We start from the raw sequence: 24,036 nt of genomic DNA, 5'->3' as shown, positions 1-24,036 counted from the left end.
GCACAGAAGGAGGCCATTCGACCCCTCGTGCCTGTGCTGGCTTTTTGTAAGAGCTATCCAATTAGTCCCACTGCCCTGCTCTTTCCCCGTAGCCCTGCAAGTTTTTCCTTTTCAAGTTTTCATAGAATCAAAGAATCATAGATAGAAAGGTTATAGCACAGAAGGCGGCCATTTGGCCCATCGAGCCTAAGCTGGCTCTTTGTAAGAGCAGTCCAGTTCGTCCCATTCCCCCACTCTTTCCCTGTAGCCCTGCAAATTTTTTCCCTTCAAGTATTTATCCAATTCTTTTTTGAAAGCCACGATTGAATCTGCTTCCACCGCCCTTTCTGGCAGCGCATTAGAGATCATAAATAGTTGCTGCGTAAAAATGTTTTTTCTCATGTCGCCTTTGTCAATCACCTTAAATCTATGTCCTCTGGTTCTCGACCCTTCTGCCAATGGGAACAGTTTCTCTTTGTTTACTTTTTCTAAACCCGTCATGATTTTGAACACTTCTATCAAATCTCCTCTCAACCTTCTCTGTTCCAAGGAGAACAACCCCAGCTTCTCCAGTCTATCCACGTAACTAAAGTCCCTCATCCCTGGATTCATTCTAGTAAATCTTTTCTGTACCCTCTCTAAGGCCTTTACATCTTTTCTAAAGTGCGATGCCCAGAATTGGACACAATACTCCAGTTGTGTTTTATAAAGGTTCAACATAACTTCCTTGATTTTGTACTCTATGCCTCTATTTATAAAGCCCAGGATCCCATATGCTTTTTTAACCACTTTCTCAATCTGTCCTGCCACCTTCAAAGATTTGTGCACATATACCCCCAGATCTCTCTGTTCCTGCACCCCCTTTAGAATTGTACCATTTAGTTCATATTGCCTCTCCTCATTCTTCCTGCCAAAAAGTATCACTTCGCACTTCTCTGCGTTAAATTACATCTGCTGTGTGTCCGCCCATTCCACCAGCCTGTCTACGTCCTCTTGAAGTCTATCACTATCCTCCTCACTGTTTACTACATCTCCAAATTTTGAAATTGTGCCCTGTACACCCAAGTTCAAGTCATTAATATATATCAAAAAAAGCAGTGATCCCAGTGCCGACCCCTGGGGAACACCACTGTACACCTGCCTCCAGTATGAAAAACAACCGTTCACCAATACTCTCTGTTTCCTGTCACTTAGCCAATTTTGTATCCATGCTGCTACTGTCCCTTTTATTCCATGGGCTTCAATTTTGCTGACAAGCCTATTATGTGGCACTTTATCAAACACCTTTTGAAAGTCCATGTGCACCACATCAACTGCCATTGCCCTCATTAACCCTCTCTGTTACCTCATCAAAAAACTCAATCAAGTTAGTTAAACATGATTTGCCTTTAACGAATCCGGATTATTGTTTCTAAAAGCTTTCTCACCACCGAGGTTAAACTGACTGGCCTGTAGTTGTTGGGTTTATCCTTACACTCATTGTTGAACAAGGGTGTAATATTTGTAATTCTCCAGTCCTCTGGCACCACCCCCATTTCTAAGGAGGATTGGAAGATTATGGCCAGCACTCTCTTTTATCCAATTCCTTTTTGAAAGTTACTACTGAATCTGCTTCCACCACCCTTTGCATTCCAGATCATAATAGCTTGCTAGCTAAAAGAAATTCTCCTAATTTTCCCCCTCTTGTTCTTTTTGCCAATTACCTTAAATCTGTGACCTCTGGTTACTGACCCTCTTGCTAGAGGAAACAGTTTCTCCCTTTCAACTCTATCAAAACCCCTCATAATCTCCCCTTAACCATCTCTGCTGTAAGGAGAACAATCACAGCTTCTCCAGTCTCTCCACATAACTGAAGTCCCTTATCCCAGATATCATTCTGGTAAATCTCCCAGCATCCTCTCTAAGACCTTGACATCCTACCTAAAGTGTGGTGCCCAGAATTGTACACAATACTCCCGCTGAGGTCCAACCAGTGATCTAAAAAGGTTTAGCATAGCTTCCTTGCTTTGGTACTGTATGGGGGCTAAATTGGACAAGGCCAATAATTGGGTGCGGGTAGCGCGATCCGCAACTAACCCAGGCCCGGTGCTACCTGTGCAGGCAGGGCGAGACATTCGTCCGGCCTGAGGACTTACTTTCAAGCAGTGTTAAAAACTTGGCCTGACATGATGATTGAAGGAAATGCACACTTTCCACCAGCAGGGGGAGCCTGAATATCTTAAAGGGAGGATGTTTCTTAAAATCTCTTAAAGGGAGCCAGTACCTGTTATTTGCTAAAATTAACAGTCTGCTGTCTGCACGGAGTCTGAACGGAGATTAGACATCACACACGTAAAACACAGATGCAGGTCCCATCCCTGTTTTTACAAACTGATAAGTTATCTTAAAACATTGAATAAAGGTTGCGCACTACTAAATCCCACATCTTCCAATCTGCATGCCAGATGTCACCAATCTGCCAATCTGAGTTTGTACCAGGCCTGCGAGAGTGCGTGCACCAAGGTTTCTGCTGATGCGCTACAGACCTTGGTGCAAGAGGTGGACAGAAGGAGGGACATCCTAAATCCAAGGCTGGGGTGGGTGGGGGGGGGGGGGAACGTAAGAGGCCCTCCAGACATATATCCAAAAGGCAGTGGGAGGCAGCGGGGGACGAAGTCAATGCCAGGCGCACAGCATCATGAACATGGATGCAGTGCAGGAAGAAGTTCAATGCTTTGACGCGAGTGGTCAAGGTGAGTGAGGTCAACTGTCAAGTGGCGTCTCCTACCAACTACACCACACACTACACCCCCCATCACCCACATACCAACAAACTCTTTCCATCAGTACTCAACTCTTCCAATCAGATGCTTCCTCTTACTCTTATACATTACCACTGTTGGAAGCTGCCCACCCACAACTCACAGGCCACACACACTGGCAGCTATTCAACCATGACAGGCACATCACCCACACACATGTCCCACTTTCTTGCAGGAGAAGATGGCGCATATCAGTAGGCAACAAGTGGCCGTGGCATTTAGCCCATCAAGCCTGTTCCGCCATTCAATGAGATAATGGTTGATCTGTGACCTAGCTCCATATATCCACCTTAGCCCCATATCCCTTAATACCCGTGGTTCACAGAAATCTATCGATCTCAGATTTAAAATTCACAATTGAGCTAGCATCAACTGCCATTTGCAGAAGAGCGTTCCAAACTTCTTCCATGTGGAAGTGTTTCCTAACTTCACTCTTGCATGTCCTGGCTCCAAATGTTAGGCTATGTTCCCGCGTCCTGGTATTCAAGCATAGGAGACCCCCAACAACAGATACAAATGCATCAGCAGCCAGAAGCAATAATCCAGCAACTAACCTGTATATCCAGCATGGTCCCTTTAAATAGCGCTGGTGGGGGGGCTCCTCCAGGCACTCTAAGACACGTTCAGATGGTCGCGGTTAAGACTGTGCGTTGAGTTGAGCATTAAGTCCCAAAATGGCGTCTATCACTTTAAATCAGTGTTGCACAATGATTGTACTCATTTTCTCCCTACTTTACATGCAGCCGGTATTTGTTATTTGTGTATGCGCCACTACCTTTACCAAGATGGCATCTGGCACAGGTCATGCTGGAAACGTGCCTGCGCAGACAAGACGCCATCTTGGCACTTCGAGATGCCGCGTAGCGCCGAATCAACGGGCGCTACACGGCCCAATTTCTAGCCCATGGTCTCTATTAATACAGCCCAGGATCCCCTCTGTACTTTTAACAGCCTGATCAAACTTGTCCTGCCACCTTAAAAGATTTGTGTATGTGAACCCCCAGATCTCTCTGTTCCTGCACCCCTTTAAAATTGTACCAATGTAATCAAAGCCATGAAAGGCTAAACCAGGTCAGTGTTGAAGAACGTTATAAGTGTGCCTGTAAAGGATTTCCTTTTTGCAAATGGGAATTTTTCACAAATTGGAAAACCTTGTCTATGTACCCAAACTATCATTCTATGCCAATCCAGACCAGGTTACCTCTATTCAGTTCACATTTGCTGTGTCCCAACACAGAATCCTGAAACTGCAGATTTTGACCTGAGTCGCCCACTCTGGGTTTAACATTCACCAGCTCTTACTTAAGCTCACACTCACGTGGAAGCAGAGCTCATGCTTATATGGTGTCAGCCTTACCCATGTTCCTTTGCAGTCGTGAAAGTGCTCTATAGTCCTGTTGCTTCCATTTTGACTGGTGAACTTCGCTTAGAATCTTACAGCACAGAACGAGGCCATTCGGCCCATCGTGCCTGTGCCAGCTCTTTGAAGGAGCTATCCAATTAATCCCACTCCTCTGCTCTTTCTCCATAGCCCTGCAAATTTTTCCTTTCCAACATCAGTTTTTTGAAAAGTTAGCATTTCCAACATCTGTAAAAGCCAACTCTTAATTGGTAGGTTTATCAACTGTAGCGGGTTCAGGGATTGGTAGATCAGGCTTTCAGCCAACTGCATGACCGGTTTTCCACATTGGCTGTGGTATAAGTGGCCCACATGGGAAAGAACCAGTAATATCTTTGAAATTCCTTTTGATTTCAGAAAGTGCTGATGGCAAAAGACAGTGGAATCCAGAAGCTGGAGAATCAGGTACTTCGACTTTTAAATAATTTCTGCCAGTCAGACTGTCTCACTGTTCTTTCAGTGTTGGATAGTAATTAGTTTGGATAGTGTTAGCCACTGCAGTGTACTGCTGTTAATTCGAAGCAGCTCATTTCGAATTACAAGATCATTCAAATTTGTTGGCACTAAAACAGCATCTAATGCTGTTTTATTGCTTAATTCGGAGTTCACTGGAGTAGACTGTACTTCTAATTATCAACAAGGATCTTGGTGTGCATTTTAGTTTTAATAACAATCCACATTTAATTTGCAAACTAGCAGCTCGTTCCGTTCTGATTATCTTGATTTATTTGCATGAGCCCAGAATCGAAATATTTACATAATGCTACCACATATCAAACATTCAAGAACTGACCAAAGTATCTGCAAAGGCCTTTGGGTTATCAGCAAGACTATCAAATTTATCAACATACTTCACTGATATGTAGCATTGCACTGGATCAAGTTCAATTGTAATTACAGCGGACTGCGTTCGTTCAAGATATGCTGTAAATTTAATTAACAGAGGGCAAAGACTTGGTCCATAAACATCAGCAGACTAAACTGTTATGGCAGGAGATTGGGAGAATCCAGTGGAAATATCAGGGTCAATATCTGCAAGCCAAGTCATTTCTGTTAGACGTAAAAATATGAGGGTCAATTTTCCTGTGATGGTCCCAGCTTACTGAAGAGGAAAATCTACATAATCTATTCTAAGTTAAGCACGAACTAAACTTTTTATTCCTTGTTAATAAGTTTGGTAATGTTGACAGATACAGGAGCTTACGAACAAACTAACTGACAAAGAGCAAGAAAATCAAGATGTTATCAAGCAGATTGAAATCCTACAGGGCAGATTGTCTTTGCATGAGGTAAATGGTTCATTTAAATAGATATATTAGATTAACATTGTACCATAGGGTACCTGTTTTTAAAATTCATTCTTGGGATGCGGGCGTCACTGGCAAGGGTGGCATTAATTGCCCATCCTATGTTGCCCTGAGAGTTTGATACAACTGAGTGACTTGCAAGGCCACTTCAGAGGGCAGTTGAGAATCAAGCACATTGGTATGGCACTGGGGAGTGACATATAGGCAAGACCGGGTAAAGACGGCAGGTTTCCTTCCCTAAAGGACATTAAAAAGAAAGTCTTGCATTTATATAGCGTCTTTTATGACCTCAGGACCTCCCAAAGTGCTTTAAGCCAATGAAGTGTAGTCGCTGTTGTAATGTAGGAAATTAGTAATTAGTGAACCAGTTGGGATTTTATGACAATCCGACAGCTTCACGGCCACTCTTACTGATACCAGATTTTTAAAACTGAATTCAAATTCTCAAACTGCCAGGGTGAGATTTGAACTCATGGCCAGGCCTTTAGGATATTAGTCCAGTAACATCACTATTACACTACCGCACCCCTAGGGTGCAACTATCAGTGTTAATGCTTGTGGCTATCTCCTGCCGCTTAGCCTGCCTTAACCCCAATCTCAAGAGTGCCCCCCACTGCACCAGTGGGACATTTTCATATCCCTCACTAGTCAACCTGTGATCTCTAAGTGACCCAACTGGTTCACTAGGGAAGGAAACCTGCCATCCTTACCCGGACTGGCCTATATGTGACTCCGGTCCCACAACAAACTCTTAACGGCCTCTGAAGTGGCCTAGAAAGGTACTTAGCTGTATCATTGCAGCGGTTCAAGAAGGCCCACCACCACCTTCTCAGAGCAACTAGGGATGGGCAATAAATGCCGGCCTTTCCGGCAATGCCCAGATCCCAAAATTGAATAAATAAGAAACTCGGCAGACGTGGCTGGAGTATTGTAAAAAGTTTAATAACTTGACTAAATGAGCCAAGGCAGCAGATCCCACCATTACTTAGAGTATAATAATGGTGTGTGTCAAGCACTCTTGACATGTAGAGTTACCTCCCATCCCCACAGTACTTTGTTTCCCTTGAATGCTCATTGAGCAGAAAGAAGGGGAAGAACTTTCATTTATATCGCACCTTATCCTCAGGATGTCTCAAGGTACTTCACAGCCAATGGATTACTTTTGAAGTGAATCACTGTTGTTATGTAGGCAAACACTGCTGCCAATTTGTGCACAACCAGGTCCCACAAATAGCAGTAATATAAATGACCAGTTAGACCAGTTAGTTTTTGGTAGTGTTGTATGAGAGATGGATATTGGCCAGGACACTGGGATGGGTGGGGAGTATCTAGAGGTGCCTTCTCTAATTGAACCACTTTCTAATCTTAGCAGGGAAAACATAGTGAGGACAATGAGAGTGAACTCATGGATGAGGAAGAGATGCTCTGCGGTTTCGCAGGTACACTGTTCTTCAATGTAATCACGTTTTTGCATCCATTGTAACTCTGTGTAATCAAGTGAATTTAGGACTTTTGATAATGCATAGAAATACATAGAAGTTACAACACGGAAACAGGGCATTTGGCCCGACCAGTCCATGTCAGTGTTTAATCTCCACTTGAGCAAAAAGCTCTAATCATATTTACCCCCCGTCCTGTTCCCACATCTCATCAAGCCCCTTTTCCATCATTCACTTATCCAATCTCCTCTTGAATGTTGAAATAGCAAGATAATTTGACCTCTGTGATACCAGATGATGTACATAATAATGGGAAGAATTGAAGTGTCTTCAGGGAATGGGATGAAGCAGAGTTGAAATCCACAAAAAGAAGGTTTAACCAGGTCAAAATCCTGGAACTCCCCACCTAACAGCACTGTGGGAGAACCTTCACCACACGGACTGCAGCGGTTCAAGAAGGCGGCTCACCACCACCTTCTCAAGGGCAATGAGGGATGGGCAATAAATGCCGGCCTCGCCAGCGATGCCCACATCCCATGAACGAATAAAAAAAACTTGTGGTGACTGTGTTTTAATGGTGTTGACATCAAACTGAGAGGATGGAGGTTACTGGTGGTATGGTGCTCGCTAAGCTTATGAAACTCACCTGAAATTGACACATGAATGATTAGTGAGAGACCATCGATTGGAGGTCAGGCTCTGTGTAGCATTGATGTCCATTTCTGCGCTGAACGCTCAGGGATGTTCACGGATGCTGCAACAGTTTGGGACGTACTGCACACAGTCTGTGCTGTCTCCTGTTTTCTCTCTGCATCCTAAGGCACAATACAGTCACCACCACTTACACCGTCCGCGGTTATCACGGGCAGTCGCCTACATCGGGTGAATGGCGCTAACCGTTTGCCAGTATCCATAGGTGTCAATCACAAAGACGCCGCTTAAAACATATTGAGCGCAGTTCAATCAGCTGTTCGCACCTCGCTAAACTGCGGTTACCTTAGTGTCTGTGACTTTGATCAGGCAGCCCCGCCACCTCCAGCCCCCTCCCCCCGGGACCTCCAGTGCTCCTGCGACTGCTGCCAGCTCTCCTTGCCAGCTCGCTGAGCTCCTCGTGGTTGTGGATGGCAGGGGATGATGCCCGACCCATTGTTGTCCATGCCCGCCAGCTCCAGGGTCTCCAGGATGGCTGGAAGTGTCATTTTCATCACCATTAGGAGGATTGTCCTTTACACAGTGTAGGTATTCCTACTTATAAAATTTCTTTCCGTGTTTATTTTGCTACACCGGCCGCCCTGTATAGCGGGCAAATCGCGTTGACTCCACCGCGCCCGCTACAAGCGGTGGGGACTGTACTCGTTCCATCCACCTCAGAAAGTTGAGACACTGAGTGAATCCTGTTGGGATTTGACCCCAAAACCTAAGACCTCTGCTTCTGGCGTTCAAGCGGCTGGCTCGGACAATACTACAGTCCCAACAGGAGGAGGGGCCGTGCTGGGGAACAACTACTCCAAGGAATATTAAAAAAAGGACAAAACAGGAAGACCAGGAGCCACTGTACCCGAATGAAGAGGTCAAGGAAATTTTAATGGTAGAGAAAGTTTGTAGAAGGCAGCATCTCAGGATAAGTCTTTTTTGAAAAAAAAGCTAATGTAGTTCCAGGTTTTATCACAAGAGGCATCGAATATAAAAGCCAAAAGGAAATGATGACCCTCTATAAAACTTTAATAGGACCTCTGTTCGAGTACTGTGTGCAGTATTGGGTACCACATCATAGGAAGGATGGTGAGGCTTTAGAGAGAGTACAACATAGGTTCAATAGGATGGAGCCTGGTATAAGGTCAGTGAAACATTGGAGGTCACAGTTCAGGGTGAACCTCCTATGAAGAACCTGTCTCCATAATTAACTAACGCAATCACATTCTCAGAAATTGTTCTAAAACCACAACTCCCCATGATTTAGGTAATATGTTATTCATTATGGAGAAAAGAGGGCATTATTTGAGAATTCCACCCCTGAGTATGGACAGGGCAATTGGAGCTAAGGTGGACGACCCCTCCTGGATTGTCTGGGAGTGTCCCGGAACGGAAGATTGATCTGCTGCTAGCGACTCAGGAGAAAAGTACTTCACCTTTGCACCTGCCCACTTTCCCTTCTCTGGCTGCCTCCAGCATTGCCTGCAGGAAGTTGGAACGCGGTGGCCGTGCTGCAGGCCAATGATGGGACCTTTTGCTGATTCATCGCCGGGCTGGTGCGGGTCGACCTGCCCCATCGGCTCGCGCTTAGACAGACCTTTCCTGAACCTCACCAAGGCGGTGCTGACCTCCCCTTGGCTCGAGGACGAGAGGGGATTCCCGGGGCTGGTCTTTCACTGAGGTTTAAACGGACCGGGAAGGTGTACGTGAACTACTCAAACTATGTGAAGGAAGAAAGAATCCGAATCAGTGAGTTTCAGCTCCTGACAAACAATGTGACCACTTTGGACCAAAGGTCAGAAAGGTCAGCCACACAACACCTTAAAGTAACACCTCTTAATAGCCCAGTATTTAAAGGTGAATTCTGCCTTCCCAATACAATATTCCCCCTTCCAAGCATTTTTGTTTGTTTTTTTGTTCTTTTCCCAAATATTTTCCCCTCCTCTCCTGAAGGCGCCGACTGTCACTGGTGCACAGTTCCCCCGGCGCCGACTCTCACTGGCGCACAGTTCCCCCGGCGCCGACTCTCACTGGCGCACAGTTCCCCCGGCGCCGACTCTCACTGGTGCACAGTTCCCCCGGCGCCGACTCTCACTGGCGCACAGTTCCCCCGGCGCTGACACTCACTGGCGCACAGTTCTCCCGGCGCCGACTCTCACTGGTGCACAGTTCCCCCGGCGCCGACTCTCACTGGCGCACAGTTCCCCCGGCGCCGACTCTCACTGGCGCACAGTTCCCCTGAAGGCGCCGACTCTCACTGGCGCACAGTTCCCCCAGCGCTGACTCTCACTGGCGCACAGTTCCCCCAGCGCTGACTCTCACTGGCGCACAGTTCCCCCAGCGCTGACTCTCACTGGCGCACAGTTCCCCCAGCGCCGACTCTCACTGGCGCACAGTTCCCCCAGCGCCGACTCTCACTGGCGCACAGTTCCCCCGGCGCCGACTCTCACTGGCGCACAGTTCCCCCGGCGCCGACTCTCACTGGCGCACAGTTCCCCCGGCGCCGACTCTCACTGGCGCACAGTTCCCCCGGCGCCGACTCTCACTGGCGCACAGTTCCCCCGGCGCCGACTCTCACTGGCGCACAGTTCCCCCGGCGCCGACTCTCACTGGCGCACAGTTCCCCCGGCGCTGACTGTCGCTAGTCTTCCTTTTCCTTTCAATTTGGGATTTGAATGAACCTTAACGTGCTTCATTAAATTGTCTACTGTTGTTGTATCATGTTGTTTCAGGGACTGAGAAGCTACTTTCGAAAAAAACTCTTAACAATTCTGGCGAAGAATGGGTTGGATTACTGCAGAGTCAGGTGGAGTCACTCACTACTGAAAACCAGGAACTGCAAGGACGACTACAGGTAATGGACCTTCAAAACTTAGAGGCCTCGATATATACAGGAGAAGGGGAGGGAGCTGGGGTTGGAGGGGAGGGGTCATCGTGGCCGGGAAACCCAGAAATGGGGGTAACGTGGAGGTCCTGCCGAATTTAACGGTAGGATCTCATTAATTTTTTTTTCTCTGTTACCCGGCCGGCAGCTGGCCAGATTGAGAGGATCACTGGTCAGGAGGGAGAGATCGTGGAGGGAGGGAGATATCGAGGGTTGGGGAGAGATCATCGGGAGAGGGCAGGAGGGAGGGAGGGGAGATCGTCGGGAGAGGGCAGGAGGGAGGGAGGGGAGATCGGGAGATCGTCGGGAGGGAGGGGAGATCGTCGAGAGAGGGAGGGAGGGGAGATCGTCGGGAGAGGGAGAGAGGGAGGGAGGGGAGATCGTCGGGAGAGGGAGAGAGGGAGGGAGGGGAGATCGTCGGGAGAGGGAGAGAGGGAGGGAGGGGAGATCGTCGAGAGAGGGAGAGAGGGAGGGAGGGGAGATCGTCGAGAGAGGGAGAGAGGGAGGGAGGGGAGATCGTCGGGAGAGGGAGAGAGGGAGGGAGGGGAGATCGTCGGGAGAGGGAGAGAGGGAGGGAGGGGAGATCGTCGAGAGAGGGAGGGAGGGGAGATCGTCGGGAGAGGGAGAGAGGGAGGGAGGGGAGATCGTCGGGAGAGGGAGAGAGGGAGGGAGGGGAGATCGTCGAGAGAGGGAGAGAGGGAGGGAGGGGAGATCGTCGAGAGAGGGAGGGAGGGAGGGGAGATCGTCGAGAGAGGGAGGGAGGGAGGGGAGATCGTCGAGAGAGGGCAGGAGGGAGGGAGGGGAGATCGTCGAGAGAGGGCAGGAGGGAGGGAGGGGAGATCGGGAGATCGTCGGGAGGGAGGGGAGATCGTCGAGAGAGGGAGGGAGGGGAGATCGTCGGGAGAGGGAGAGAGGGAGGGAGGGGAGATCGTCGGGAGAGGGAGAGAGGGAGGGAGGGGAGATCGTCGGGAGAGGGAGAGAGGGAGGGAGGGGAGATCGTCGGGAGAGGGAGAGAGGGAGGGAGGGGAGATCGTCGGGAGAGGGAGAGAGGGAGGGAGGGGAGATCGTCGGGAGAGGGAGGGAGGGGAGATCGTCGAGAGAGGGAGAGAGGGAGGGAGGGGAGATCGTCGGGAGAGGGAGAGAGGGAGGGAGGGGAGATCGTCGGGAGAGGGAGAGAGGGAGGGAGGGGAGATCGTCGGGAGAGAGGGAGGGAGGGGAGATCGTCGGGAGAGGGCAGGAGGGAGGGAGGGGAGATCGTCGGGAGGGAGGGGAGATCGTCGGGAGGGAGGGGAGATCGTCGGGAGGGAGGATCGTCGGGAGAGGGCAGGAGGGAGGGAGGGGAGATCGTCGGGAGAGGGCAGGAGGGAGGGAGGGGAGATCGGGAGATCGTCGGGAGGGAGGGGAGATCGTCGGGAGAGGGAGAGAGAGAGAGAGAGGGAGGGAGGGGAGATCGTCGGGAGAGAGGGAGAGAGGGAGGGGAGATCGTCGGGAGAGGAGGAGGGAGGGAGGGGAGATCGTCGGAAGAGGAGGAGGGAGGGAGGGGAGGTCGTCGGAAGAGGAGGAGGGAGGGAGGGAGGGGAGATCGTCGGAAGAGGAGGAGGGAGGGAGGGGAGGTCGTCGGAAGAGAAGGAGGGAGGGAGGGGAGATCGTCGGGAGAGGAGGAGGGAGGGAGGGGAGATCGTCGGGAGAGGAGGGAGGGAGGGGAGGTCGTCGGAAGAGGAGGAGGGAGGGAGGGGAGGTCGTCGGAAGAGAGGAGGGAGGGAGGGGAGATCGTCGGAAGAGGAGGAGGGAGGGAGGGGAGATCGTCGGGATAGAGAGGGAGGGAGGGGACATCATCGGGAGAGAGAGGGAGGGAGGGGAGATCGTCGGGAGAGAGAGGGAGGGGAGATCGTCGGGAGGGAGGGGAGATCGTCGGGATAGAGAGGGAGGGAGGGGAGATCGTCGGGAGGGAGGGGAGATCGTCGGGAGAGGGAGGGAGGGAGGGGAGATCGTCGGGAGAGAGCGGGAGGGAGGGAGGGGAGATCGTCGGGAGGGAGCAGGAGGGAGGGAGGGGAGATCGTCGGGAGAGAGCAGGAGGGCGATCGTGGGTCGGGGACATCGGCTCGGGGGGAGGGAGGCTGATCATGGAGGAGTAGTCGGTAGGTCGCGGATCACTGGGAGGGAGGCTGATCGTGGCAGGTTAGCTTGGTGGTCTGGGGGTAAGCACTCCTGGCCCACAGGCAATGCTGGAAAGGCATTTACGTGCTGGACCCGGCCGTTCTTGCTTCTCTTCAGCTGGAGTCAAATGTAAAACTCTGGTAAAATTTGAGGCACGCAGCCTTGTAACATATTTAAATTGCAGACCCGCCTCTGGAAAGCAGCTTAGTTGCCCGCCTCCATTTAAAACCGGAAGTGGGAGCATTCGAGGTTATTGGGTTCATGTTTCCGACTTTTGAAATTTTAACCCTTCCTCACCCCGGCCCCTCTCCCATCCGTCCTGGGGGGGTTAAAATTCCAGTGTGTTTGAGGAAGGGAAAGGAAATTAGATGTAATCGATTCCAATGGCTTTTAGACAAGGTCTTCAGTTGTCTTTCTAAAAGGGTTCAGTTCACTAATTAACATGACATATCTGGGGTTAGATTCCCAATTGAAAGGGACTGAGTCAGAAGTTTGTGGATTCAAGTCCCATTGCAGAGTATTGAGCACATAATCTAGGCTGACACTCCAGTGCAGTACTGAGGGAGTGCTGCACTGTCAGGGGTGCCATCTTTTGGATGAGACGTTAAACCGAGGCCCCATCTGCCCTCTCAAGTGGACGTAAAAGATCCCATGGCACTATTTGAAGAAGAGCAGGGGAGTTCTCCCCGGTGTCCTGGCCAACAATTATCCCTCAACCAACATCACAAAAACAGATGATTCGGTCATTTATTTATGGCTGTTTGTGGGACCTTGCTGTGTGCAAATTAGCTGCCATATTTCCTACATTACAACAGTGACTATACTTTATAAAGTACGTAAACGGTTTTAAATCGCTTTGGGACGTCCTGAGGTCATGAAAGGCGCTACATAAATGCAAGTTCCCTCTTTCTTAAAATTGTATTGAAGTCTACACAACTACTTTTATCTTCAGTTTCAAATATTTTTGGATTGAAAGGCAGAATTGCAGTTGTCACTGGGTCAATATCCTGCAATTCCCTATCAAATACCATCGTGGGAGCACCATCACTACAAGGCCTGCAGCGGTTCAAGGAGAAGGTCCAGTGCCACCTTCTGTGGGCAACTAGGGACGGGCAATAAAGGTGATTTTGCCCTTGTCGCACACAGCCCGATGGCCATGGGAAAGCTCAGTTCCCTGGGGCGGTGAAGAGGAAATGAATGTGGGTATACTCCTCCATTATGTTGCTCTGCGATTTCCCTGGGCTTCCTCCCGGCCACATAACTGGGCCTGTGCCTGGAGTGGGTGCAGGTCCAGAGTAAGCATGATAATCAGGCAGGAGGGCGTGCTCCTGGCCCTCCTGCCTCACTTTCCTCCTCGTCAGCCTGTTGGATGCCCAATCGGCGGGCTGCCTGAAGATACCTGACATTGGTGCTTCCACCGAGACCCCCGCGGACCACAGATCTGTGGAGGTCCCAAAGACACAGGGAGCAGCAAAGGCACTTTTCATTTTTAGGAATTCTTCCCTCCCTCCCCAGCAGCAGCCAAAAGGCCCTGATGTCAGTGGCCAGGATTATAGGAGCCTCTCAGGCCCGGACTTACACTCCTGTTTCCATTACCCTCTCCCTCCCTCCCCCACCCCCCAATCTCCGCCCCCCCCCTCCCCCCCCACTCAATCCCAGCTCAAGACCCTGCTTGGAGGTGGGCCTGTGCCTGTCTCTGCTTCTAGGCCACAAAAATGGCCCAGGCCAGGAAAATCCTGGCAGCTCTCTCATCAAAAGCATAGCACATTACACAGAGAATTCACAGCACAGAAATAGGCCATTCGACCCAACTGGTCTCTGCTGGTGTTTACGCTCCACATGAGCCTCCTCTGTCCCTAATTCATCTTACCCCATCAGCATATCTTTCTATTCCTTTCTCCCTCATGTGCTTATCTAGCTTCCCCTTAAATGCATCTATGCGATTCACCTCAACCACTCCTTGTGGTAGCAAGTTCCAAATTCTCACCACTCTCTGGGTAACAATGTTTCTCCTGAATTCACTATTGGATTTATTAGAGACGATCTTATATTTATGGCCCCTAGTTTTGGACTCCTGCAGAATTGGAAACATCTTCCCTACGTCTACCCTATTGAACCCCTTCAGAATTTTAAAGACCTCCATTAGGTTACCCCTCAGTCTGCTCTTTTCTAGGAAAAAGAGCCCCAGCCTGTTAAATCTTTCCTGATAGTTGTAACCTCTCAGTTCCGGTATCATCCTTGTAAATCTCTGTTTCACCTTCTCAAGTGCCTCGACATCCTTTTTATAATATGGAGACCAGAACTGTTGACAGTATTCCAAGTGTGGTCTAACCAAGGTTCTACACAAGTTTAACATAACTTCTTTACTTTTCAATTCTATTCCTCTAGAAATGAACCCGAATGCTCTGTTTGCCCTTTTTGTGGCCTTGTTGACCTGAATGTACATCTCAGGTACACTGCACCTGTCGGGTGGGGGTGGGGCTCAGAGAGAAAAATCATCCCTCTCACGTCTTGAGTGCTCACATCCCTCTTCAGTCATTTCTAAATTCACCACTGCTTCAAACTGTGGGTTTGTGTAATTAAGTGATGGGTATGTTATGGACAGTCCGTGTCTCGCTGCAAGGAGTCAGCTCCTAATCTCCAATGGACTAGACTTTCTGATCTGCATTATTTCACTGCTGACTTTCGGGTATAGTGATGTGATGGTTATGTCACTGGACTAATAATCCAGAGAATGTAAATTCAAATCCCACCCTAGCAATTTGAGAATTTGAATTTAGTTTAAAAAAGCATGAAGTGGCCTAGTAAGCCACTTAGTAGTATCACCACCTTCTCAGGGCAACAAGGGATGGGCAATAAATTCAGGCCTTGGCAGAGATGCACACATCCCAAGAATGAATTTTAAAAATCTAATGTCCTTTAGGGGAGGAAACCTGTCGTCCTTACTTGGTCTGGCCTAAAGGTGACTCTAGTCCCACACCAATGTGGATGACAGTGAACTGACCTTTGAAGTGGCCTAGCAAGGTATCGAACCACTGGGTAATAAGTGCCAGCGATGCCCATAAAGAAAACATTAACCCGTTTATTTAAACCGGTTAATGCTGGCAGTTAAGTAATGCTGATTGGAAAATGTAGTCTCACCTGTCATCAGTGCTATATTGAGGACCTGTCAGCTGTTTGCTAGCTTTTTGGGTTGGCCTGTATCAAAAGGATTGTAGTGAGAGAAGGTCGAGGAGGGTTCAAGTTGTGCAAAAGAGTAGCTCAGTGGGATTGGGATGGGGATTGGGCCTTGCAAAATAGACTTGCTAAGTAGTTGCAGCAGTGGTACACTGGGGCATTAAAACAACTAAGCCAAGATAACTAACACGTGGACAATGTCTGACCTATTACAAGATGAGTTATTAATCGGTATTTAGGAACTTCAACTTTATCACTCTTGCAATTTTTTTCAGGAGTTGGAATATTTGCAGAAAGGAGCAAATGAAGAGGAATCTTCAGGAAGCCTGGATTTTATTCCAGTTCTTCTCTACAACTCCTTACAAGCAGAGTTTGAGAAGCTGAAGGAACAGTATGAACAGGCCCAGGCTACAATCATGGCCCATGAGGAGGGGATTAACTCAGCACCCTCTGAAAAGCTAGTCTCAGTGGAAGTGTACGAGCAACTAAAGGTGGAACATGAGCAAGAGGTTCAAAGGCTGCAAGAAGTCCTTGATGAGCTCGAGGCCAAGACGGACTCGAAGGTAGAAGTTCCAACCATAGATGTGAAAGACGTGACAGAACATGAAAGGCAAGATGTCCAAGAACTCATTCAAAAATTGAAGGAAACCCAAGACAAATATGAGGCGGCAATGGTTGAGGTCCAACGACTTGAAGAGCAGATTCAACTGGGCATCCTTTCAGTGGAAGAAAAGGAAGCTGTAAAAAATATAGAGACTATAAATAAAACGATCCCTGAACATGAGTTAGAGAGTGTCAAAATGGAACTTCTGCGAGCGCTTAAAGCCAAAGTACAAGAAGAAAAGAAGGTGAAGGCACTGGAGGAAAAGGTGAATGAAATAGAGAAGACTCTGATTCACAGTGTCCCTTTGGAAGAGTACGATGAAATGAGAATGTCACTAAATATTTCACTTGAAGAAATTTCTAAAGAGAATTCCTTACTAATAGAAAAATATAATGAGGTGGAAGATGAACTCAAGGAACTGAAGAGAAGCCATTTTGGAGTGCTCACGGAAGATGGAACTGAAGCATCCAGAGAAACCAAAGAACAGTCAGAAGAACTGACAAAAGCCCACAAAGAATTGCAGGAAAATTGGCGAGAGCTTCAAGCAGAATATGAAAAGAAAGTTGAAGAACTCGGGTCAGTACGTGAAGAATTAAAGTCCACGTATGTCCCGAAAGAGGAGCATGAAGAGGTGAAGGAGAAGTTAAGTAAATCCCTCAGTGAAGCCAACAAACAGCTCTCTGATTTAAAAGTGAAGCACAATGCAATCCAGCAAGAAATCACAAGGCTACAAAATGAGGTAGAACATCAAAAGATGAATTCCATATCTCGGAATGAGTACGCGAAAACAAAGGAATCACTTGAGAAATCCCTGCAGGATACAAAAGGGACAATTAACAATCTGAAGGATCAATTGGCCTTGAAGGAAAGAGAGATCTCCGAGCAACAGAAGGAGCTGGAGACAATGAAAGGTCGAACCATTCAAAAAGAAGAGCATGAAAAGATCGCCACCTCACTGAAGGCTGAGGTAAATTCATTGATAATTAAATTGAACGATCTGACCAAGAAGCATGAGAAGACCTGTACTGAGGTGTTCCAGGTACAGAGGGAGGCACTCTTTATGAAGAGTGAGAAGCACGCTGCAGAGGATCAGCTGGCTGCAGTGCAGAAACAGCTCAATGACTTAAAATCCGAGTCAAAGAGGATCATTGAACTGCACAAACACATCGAAGACTCCGCTGGTCTTGTTAAGGAAAAGGATAAGAAGGTATTGAAAGATTTCACAATCTTCAGTGTTGTGGAATCAATATTATCTCACGTGTCTGCTGATCTCTCTTAGATGTTTTTGTTGTACATTCTGAAATTTGTTTGCCTATTTTTTACTTCAGTATCATCTCTTAACGATATAAAGCATGGAATGATGCAGGCCTATTAGCCATTAAAAATCACTCCTTCCACCGAACATGTGCAATCCACCCAATCATGGAACGACTGCTTTGATTTAATCTCCTACATAGTACTACCAGTAAATCTCAAAGCTACACTGAGTTCCCCTGCATTACCATTGGGAGCTACACTATAACCTGCTCTTTGAGACCCTTTCCCAAAACCACTTTGCCTCATCACTCTCTCCCTTCCTTCGAAAGCCTCCTAAAAACCTACCTCTTTGATTGTGTTTCCCTCCATCCATTAATGTTTCCCATCTCCTGTGTGATGCTCTGTTCCCTTCATTGTAAAGTGCTCTGAGATAATTTCCTATATGAAGCAGCTAAATGCAAGTTGTTGTAGTCGAGGTATTTATAATAATTGTTAGTATGGCTATTATAAGTGTCAGTTTGGCTCAATGGTACCACATTCAACTCTGAGTCGGAAGGTTGTGGGTTCCAGCCCTACTCTTGCACTTGAGCCCATGATCTAGGCTGATACTACACTGTTGGAGGTGTCGTCTTTTAGATGAGATGTTAACCTGAAGTCTCCTCTGTCTGTTCAGATGAATGTTAAAGATCTCACAGCATTATTTGAAGAGTAGGGGAGATCTCCAAGTGTTCCAGCCAACAAGATCACAAAGTAATTATGGATGAGGAAGGCTGTTTGGCCAATCTTAATGCATCCATTGAGAACAACATAAACTACCCCACATGGCCCGTTGCTGCATCTAATTGTTCTTTAAATGATTCCAGGGTTTTTTGCTCCAGTACTCTGCTCAGAGTCCATTCCAAGTATTGACCACTCTGTGCAAAGAACAACCTCCTCCTGACATCAGTCCCAAAGTTCCCTTTTCCAAGTTTGAAACTATTATCCCTTGTCCTCCTTCCACGGTATAATTTAAAGTAATATTTTTTTCTTTATTTGTTCATGGGATGTGGGCGTCGCTGGCAAGGCCAGTATTTATTGCCCATCCCTAATTGCCCTTGAGAAGGTGGTGGTGAGCCGCCTTCTTGAACCGCTGCAGTCTGTGTGGTGAAGGTTCTCCCACAGTGCTGTTAGGAAGGGAGTTCCAGGATTTTGACACAGCGACGATGAAGGAACGGCGATATATTTCCAGGTCGGGTTGATGTGTGACTTGGAGGGGAACGTGCAGGTGGTGTTGTTCCCATGTGCCTGCTGCCCTTGTCCTTCTAGGTGGTAGAGGTCGTGGGTTTGGGAGGTGCTGTCGAAGAAGCCTTGGCAAGTTGCTGCAGTGCATCCTGTGGATGGTACACACTGCAGCCACAGTGCGCCGGTGGTGAAGGGAGTGAATGTTTAGGGTGGTGGATGGGGTGCCAATCAAGCAGGCTGCTTCGTCCTGGATGGTGTCGAGCTTCTTGGGTGTTGTTGGAGCTGCACTCATCCAGGCAAGTGGAGAGTATTCCATCACACTCCTGACTTGTGCCTTGTAGATGGTGGAAAGACTTTGGGGAGTCAGGAGGTGAGTCACTCACCGCAGAATACCCAGCCTCTGACCTGCTCTTGTAGCCACAGTATTTATATGGCTGGTCCAGTTAAGTTTCTGGTCATTGGTGACCCCCAGGATGTTGATGGTGGGGGATTCGGCGATGGTAATGCCGTTGAATATCAATGGGAGGTGGTTAGACTCTCTCTTGTTGGAGATGGTCATTGCCTGGCACTTGTCTGGCGCGAATGTTACTTGCCACTTATCAGCCCAAGCCTGGATGTTGTCCAGGTCTTGCTGCATGCGGGCTCGGACTGCTTCATTTTCTGAGTGGTTGTGAATGGAACTGAATACTGTGCAATCATCAGCGAATATCCCCATTTCTGACCTTATGATGGAGGAAAGGTCATTGATGAAGCAGCTGAAGATGGTTGGGCCTAGGACACTGTCCTGAGGAACTCCTGCAGCAATGTCCTGGGGCTGAGATGATTGGCCTCCAACAACCACTACCATCTTCCTTTGTGCTCGGTATGACTCCAGCCACTGGAGAGTTTTCCCCCTGATTCCCATTGACTCCAATTTTTCTAGGGCTCCTTGGTGCCACACTCAGTCAAATGCTGCCTTGATGTCAAGGGCAGTCACTCTCACCTCACCGCTGGAATTCAGCTCTTTTGTCCATGTTTGGATCAAGGCTGTAATGAGATCTGGAGCCGAGTGGTCCTGGCGGAACCCTAACTGGGTATCGGTGAGCAGGTTACTCGTGAGCAAGTGCTGCTTGATAGCACTGTCGATGACACCTTCCGTCACTTGTGGAATAGACCTTTCCATACCATCTTACTATCTTATCTCTGCGTGGAGACACCTGGCAATTAACACCTATCTCTTTCAAAATGAACAGGGTCACCTCAACACAAGTGGTTTCTCATCATCTCGTCTGAAGACAACAACAGCAAAAGCAATTTGCATTTATATAGTGCCTTTAACATAGTAAAACGTCCCAAGGTGCTTCACAGGAGTGTAATCAGACAAAATTCACTCAACGTTCCACAGGCTGGTCCATCTGGCTTTACAAAAAATCTTTCCCCCGACCCCTCACTTCCTGTAGTTTCCTGCGGAAGATTCACTTTTTAATCCTTTGTAAATTCAATTTAACTTGAAAGTAAAAATTCAATATGAAGCACACCCAGAGGCTCTGTGGCAAAATGGTCAAACATCCTGGAACATGACAACAACCAATTTATTGGCTCGAACCAAAGGACACCTATATCCAACTGGGGAAAGCTCTGCCTTAGATCTTACCCGCATACGATTCTGGGATGAGAGAGGGCTGATAACTTTACATTTATCTTATTGCTTCTGTTCTTTGAGTTGAATGTACAAAATCAGCAGGAAACTCTAAAACTGACTGTCCAAATTTCATCCCTCGTTTACTTGCATTGTTCTGTGACTGGCGAATCGAGACAGAAGGAGTCGGATTTTCCTGTGAGCGGGGAATGAACAGCATCTGTCATTCGTTAGAGTTGTATTTGCCCGTAGACTTTCTACGAGCTTTTGCACGGCAACTTCCTCGAAATTAGAGAGTCAAACAGTGCGGTGCCCCCTACAGGGCATCTGGGACCTGTGTGAACAGGGCAAGCAACTGTGTATCTCCTTCACCAATCAGATTGAAGCATCATTGATAAGCTGCACAGAGACTGAACCAGGAAGTGTAAGTTACTATAGTGAATTCAACGTCAAATCGGGTACAGTAAGTGAAATAAGAGAGGGTAAGAAAGATTGGATTAAAATAAATATCCAACAACAATTAAAACCTGAAGGAATGAGACTCCACACTTGTAAAAGTTAATTTTCAGTGCCAGAGAGGTTATTTGGCAGTCATTAAGACTTACCACGCCATTAAAGGGCACTTACATTGGAATGGACAAGCCCGAACTTTTTCTGGTGAGATTAGGCCGTATCTACGATGACAGAGTAGGAACTTCACGCTGTCCCATCCATTTGAATGGGGAGCCAGACGGTGAGATGCCGTTTTCGCGGAGCGTACAGAGGAGGATTGCATCTTGTGCAGCAACTTCCGGATTTCCACGTTTAACTGCGCAATTACGCTCATCGGAAGCTGCTGTAGGATTTGCACAAAAATACCGGTAGCACTGTTGGCCTCACCGTTATTTTTACAGTAAAATCCGGCCCTTGGAGTCTCGACGGACTTAATTTCTGAGCACGTTTTAATTGCAAGACCATTAGTGTTGATCAAATTGCTCTCAATAATCTTCTGTTTAGCGATCAGTCAATGGCTTGGTGCATTAGGAAAAGTTTCCTTCTGGATAGTTGCATTCAAATGTGCATGTCAATCGCACTCTGACCCCATCCCCCAAGATCAAAGAGTGGGTGGGAGGGGTGGTCAGTGTTATCCCAAATGGAGTCTCAGCTCTCTATGTTAGTATCTTCTTCTTGTATCCAGAATGTTCCTTGCTGCTAGTTTCCTGTTGCAATTCTTCTTTTTGTAGATAACTGAACTATCCAAAGAGGTGTTTAAACTGAAGGAGGCTTTGAACAGTCTGTCGGAGCGGTCCAGTGCTGCAGCACTACCTCCGAAACCAGCCTCCCAACCCAACCAACAGCAAGCGGAATCCACGCAGAGGCAGATCAGATCACTACAGCAGCAGTTAGCAGTAAGTAGGGCGTTCTGCCCCAGCGGGGGCATGGGTAGGGGGATACCATAGGAATTGCTAGACGAATAAAAGACCATGGTCCTTCTAGTTGGTCTCCTACCATCCTGGTATTCGTATGATACAACAATAATGGAGTTGTTAATTTCGGAACAGGTGTAGGCCATTCAGCCCCTCGAGTCTGTTCCATCATTCAATTAGATTATGGCTGATTTGTATCTTAACTCCATTTACCCGCCTTTGCTCCATATCCCTTGATACCCTTACCCAACAAAAATCTATCAATCTCAGTCTTGAAAGTTTCAGCAGACCCCCAGTATCCACGGCCTTTTGGGGGAGAGAGTTCCAGATTTCCACTACCCTTTGTGTGAAGAAGTGCTTCCTGATTTCACTCGTAAATGGCCTGGCTCTAATTTTTGTTGACTAATCACAGCCATCAATCTCTCAATTAGTCTGCAACACACCCAGACATGAGGAAAACCCCAGTGAAGGCAAGCTTTGGGAACCAGAGGTCCAAAGTTTCTCCCAAGCCTGCTTTACACTTACCACATCTCACGTCTCAAATGACTGATGTACTATATCTCAAAATTGTATTTTCTGAAAGAAATCTTTCTCATTTGCTTTTGAACGAATCAACACAATCTGCTTCCACCCTCACCATCGGGAGCCTGTCCCACAGATTGACCACTCGCTCACTGAAATAAACAGCAGGGCCACTGGTCTGATTGACAACATTGTGAAATGCAATCTCCAAAACATTGGTAAAGATCCTGGAACTCTCTGTAATAAACACGGAATCTGATTTATTCAGTCTCTATAAACCAGCGACCCTGACACCAGTCATTTTCATGGAATCGTAGAAAATTTAAAGCACAGAGGAGGCCATTCGGCCCATCATGTCCGTGCCGGCTGAAAATGAGCCACCCAGCCGAATCCCACTTTCCAGCACTTGGTCCATAGCCCTGTAGGTTACGGCACTTCAGGTGTACATCCAGGTACTTTTTAAATGAGTTGAGGGTTTCTGCCTCTACCACCCTTTCAGGCAGTGAGTTCCAGACCCCCACCACCCTCTGGATGAAAATTCTTTTCCTCAGTTCCCCTCTAATCCTTCTACCAATCACTTTAAATCTATGCCCCCTGGTTATTGAACTCTCTGCTAAGGGAAATAGGTCCTTCCTATCCACTATATTTAGGCCCCAAATAATTTTGTACACCTCAATTAAATCACCCCCCATCCTCCTCTGTTCCAAAGAGAACAACCCCAGCCTATCCAATCTTTCCTCATAGCTAAAATTCACCAATCCTGGCAACATCCTCGTAAATCTCCTCTGTACCCTCTCTAGTGCAATCACACCTTTCCTGTAATGTGGTGACCAGAACTGTACACAGTACTCAAGCTGTGGCCTAACCAGTGTTTTATGCAGTTCCAGCATAACCTTCCTGCTCTTATAGTCTATGCCTCGGCTAATAAAGTAAAGTATCCCATATGCCTTCTTAACCACCTTATCCACCTGTCCTGCTACCTTCAGGAATCTGTGGACATGCACTCCAAGGTCCCTCTGTTCCTCTATACCTTTCAGTATTCTCCCATTTATTGTGTATTCCCTTGCCTTGTTTGCCCTCCCCAAATGCATTACCTCGCAATTCTCCGGATTGAATTCCATTTGCCACTTTTCTGCCCACCTGACCAGTCCATTGATATCTTCCTGCAGTCTACGGTTTTCCTCCTCAAGATCAACAACCTGGCCAATTTTTGTATCATCTGCAAATTTCTTAATCATGCCCCCTACATTTAAGTCCAAATCATTAATATATATCACAAAAAGCAAGCGACCTAGTACTGAGCCCTGCGGAACCCCGCTGGAAACAGCCTTCCAGTCACAAAAACACCCGTCGACCATTACCCTTTGCTTCCTGCCACTGAGCCAATTTTGGATCCAATTTGCCACTTTCCCTTGGATCCTATGCTCTTGTACTTTTTTGACCAGTCTGCCATGTGGGACCTTATCAAAAGCCTTGCTATAATCCATGTAGACTACATCAAATGCACTACCCTCATCCACCCTCCTTGTTACCTCCTCAAAAAATTCAATCAAGTTCGTCAGATACGACCTT

General features: G+C 47.7%; 1 protein-coding gene across 1 annotated transcript in view; it reads left to right on the top strand.

Annotated features, from left to right (window-relative positions):
- Positions 1–24,036, top strand: part of ankrd24 (ankyrin repeat domain 24) — a 63,241-nt gene that overhangs the window by 31,630 nt on the left and 7,575 nt on the right. The window contains exons 14-19 of the mRNA XM_067968271.1: positions 4,537–4,584; positions 5,370–5,468; positions 6,859–6,925; positions 10,351–10,472; positions 16,112–17,647; positions 21,760–21,924. Coding sequence (XP_067824372.1) covers positions 4,537–4,584; positions 5,370–5,468; positions 6,859–6,925; positions 10,351–10,472; positions 16,112–17,647; positions 21,760–21,924 — 2,037 coding nt within the window. The remainder of the gene's footprint in view (positions 1–4,536; positions 4,585–5,369; positions 5,469–6,858; positions 6,926–10,350; positions 10,473–16,111; positions 17,648–21,759; positions 21,925–24,036) is intronic.

This window comes from Heptranchias perlo, chromosome 29 (genome assembly GCF_035084215.1).
Source record: "Heptranchias perlo isolate sHepPer1 chromosome 29, sHepPer1.hap1, whole genome shotgun sequence".
In the NCBI taxonomy this organism is placed as follows: domain Eukaryota; kingdom Metazoa; phylum Chordata; class Chondrichthyes; order Hexanchiformes; family Hexanchidae; genus Heptranchias; species Heptranchias perlo.
Note: the sequence above shows the minus strand (reverse complement) of the source record. Positions and strands in the feature narration are given on the sequence as shown.